At 32.7% G+C, this 2,948-nt stretch overlaps 1 protein-coding gene across 1 annotated transcript; it reads right to left on the minus strand.

Annotated features, from left to right (window-relative positions):
* Positions 1 to 662: 662 nt before the first annotated feature.
* On the minus strand, positions 663 to 1,891 carry LOC107675939 (uncharacterized). The gene is made up of 4 exons (XM_016470435.1): positions 1,530 to 1,891; positions 1,454 to 1,494; positions 1,284 to 1,371; positions 663 to 819 (listed from the first exon to the last, which is right to left on the minus strand). The coding sequence occupies exons 1-4, from the start codon at positions 1,889 to 1,891 to the stop codon at positions 663 to 665; spliced, it is 648 nt and encodes a 215-aa protein (XP_016325921.1).
* Positions 1,892 to 2,948: the final 1,057 nt, after the last annotated feature.

Genomic DNA, 2,948 nt, shown 5'->3' on the forward strand with positions numbered 1-2,948 from the left:
TTCACATGATAGTTAAATTTTAAAAAGCATGCTTACACATTTATGAAAGTGTATTGCTTTCAAAGTGTATCATTTTAATGTTAAATATCATAATAAATCATATTATACCTAGGATAATCAGTATTTAAAGCATACAATAAAAAAATCTAAGGGCACTTTTTTGTGATGGTAACACTGACATGACATTAAACAGTTTATTAAATGTCACAATGTTAACAGTCAGTTTTGAATGTACATGATTCATCACTGCTATTTATTTATAATTTTTTAAAGAAATAAATAAATTATATGTCAACATTGCACTGTACAGTAACCATAATTCCACAAAAAAAAAAAGTTAATTGCCAACTTGCCTTGCATCCTTAGCAGTTCACACAAGTCTTTACTCTATGTGAATGAGTCACACAGAAATAACAAATCAATGTCATTTTGTAATTAAAAACAGGTGATATAATTATTCCTTAAAGACCTTTGACCTTATATAAAGTTGTTAACATATTATTCCGTGTGAAAACACTTCTATATGCTGTAAATATCAAGATGGGCCTCTTTATTCATCTGTCATATTATCCGTGACTCATTTTATAAAGCACAGTGTCTGTTTTCTGTCTTCAGAAATACTATGTGTATCTGATAACATCCACATTTGAAATATAGACAGTTCAGCTGCCAGGAGTTTGGTGCTTGTCCAACAAATTGTCCATCTCCATCCAGGGAAGATCCCACTGGATTTCAGTCACATCCTGCTTGGTTTTAGGCATTTCCTGTTGGACTCTTTCCCTCTTGAATGCCCCATTTGGACACACATGCAATTTCTCCCTGAAAAGCATGCGTAAACATTGCAGATATTTGATACAGAGAGCAATGTAAATCAGAAGTAGTCAATGAAATTAATATCACAAACTGATTAGTAGAAACTGCTAATTAAAGAAATCTCAATTTGTCATTGTTTACTAACCCTCAAGGTTCAAAATGACATGAGCGTCATTTTTTTCTCATTTTTTGGGGTGACCTATTAAGTGTGTATATAGAATATACCTGTATACGCAACACAATCTTATGGGGAAAACGTAATGGTTTTATGCGTTGGTGATTTTTTTTAATGAATTTGTACAATTTGAATGGTACAAAAAAAATAAAAAATAAATAAATAATTAGCATGAAGATTCACCCCCCAACCTAACCCTCAGTGGGGCGTAATCAGATTGTACACAAATGTACAATCATACAAATTTGCCACCAATTTGCCAAAACGTAAAATAGTTATGAATTGTATACTCTACCTGAAACCTGGAAACAACAGCCAGAGCACAGGAAGAAGCACCAGAAGAATCAAGATGACACAAAGCCCTGACACCCAGACCAAAGATCCTGGATAACAAAGTTCATATTAAGGACGGTTATAACATAGAATGTCAAATTCAATAACAGATATTATATCTGTATCTCATACCTGTAAATGTGTTTTCATCTTTTGAGTCATCTGTGGAGTTAGTCACATGTTAATAATGAAAACTATTATCTTTAAATCAGTGTGATTTGGATCTACATGATTGACAATGATGTTCTTACAGCTCACAGTGATATTGATGGTGTTGCTTGTCTTGTTTTCAGCAGGACTCTCACACCAGTACAATCCACTGTTCTTATAGTCAATGTCAATGAAATGACATTCTTCAGGCCTGTCTGTAGATTCTGTGCCATTTAACTGTAAACATCCAGATCTCGTTTTAGCTCCTTGAAGCCTCCTCAGTATCCAGCCTGTTGGATTAATACCTTTAACTGAGCAGCGAAGGGTGAAATTCCCCCCCCTCAAGTGTTGTCTGCTGTCAGGCTGGACATCTAGAGCAGCTTCTGAGTGTAAATCTTTGACTGATTCATACCGATCCATATCTTGAAATGCTCCATGTGTGAACAGGGAGGAAAACAGTACTGAAAATTGATATAATGCAACAACATTAAAATTCTAAATCTTTTTTTCTCTCTGAGTACATTGTGGAGTTTATCAATTAAACCAGGCTAAACATAGGATAAACATTGATAAAATAGACCAGTGGACTGTATTTTAGAGCTGATTCTTAAACAGTCAAATGATTTATGTTAATGCATTTTATATAAAAAACTCACCTAAGTAACCAGAAGCTGACAGAAGTCCCATGTTTTCCTTTAGCGCTGGGACTTTTTCTAGAGAATAAGCGTGCTAGACATATAATAACAGTGAAATATCCAAAAGAACAATTAAAGGCCTTTCTTTACTCCGCCTTTTCCGCTTGCTAGAGATGATCTGATAAATTTGTTCACACACAGTTTGTAAGCTGAGAATTGGGGGTTTCTTCTTTGCACAAGTTACCAATGAAAGAAGTCTATAGTAATGGAAAAAGAAATGCATCCTTATCTGTTTAATCCTAATCTGTTTAATAGCCTACCTTAAGAGTTGAAAGAAAAGAAAATGTCCTGCTGACCTTAGATATTTGTGACAAACTCTTACAGCCTATTGCCACTTTTGTTACATAAAGTCAAATAATTTGTTATTTAATTTCAACACCGCAAATCTATATGAGCAAATCAACCCCCTCTAGCCTGTGTGTTTTGAAAAAATATTAGATCATTTTTTTCTTGCTTAGCAAATTTTGTTCTGAGTTTTGTCATTTGACATTTTACAAGCTATTAAATAATTCACTAATCTTAAAGTTAAATGTTAAAAGTTAAAAGTGCCTTGTGTTTCATGTTTACATCTAAAAGTTTGGTAGGCCTGCAGGCCTTCATGTAGTTGTATGGTGGATATGTTCTTTAAATGGCTATTTTCAGCCAAATGACACTGCTTTGAGCTAATGTTTTAAAATAAAATAAAATAAAATAAAATATTTTAAATATTTTATTAATATTAATTTTAATGTTTAACACTTTACTTATTATTTTTTTTTTTTTTTTTTTTTTTAGTATGTTAA

The sequence above is a fragment of the Sinocyclocheilus anshuiensis genome, unplaced genomic scaffold (genome assembly GCF_001515605.1).
Source record: "Sinocyclocheilus anshuiensis isolate Anshui unplaced genomic scaffold, SAMN03320099.WGS_v1.1 scaffold2482, whole genome shotgun sequence".
Taxonomy (NCBI): domain Eukaryota; kingdom Metazoa; phylum Chordata; class Actinopteri; order Cypriniformes; family Cyprinidae; genus Sinocyclocheilus; species Sinocyclocheilus anshuiensis.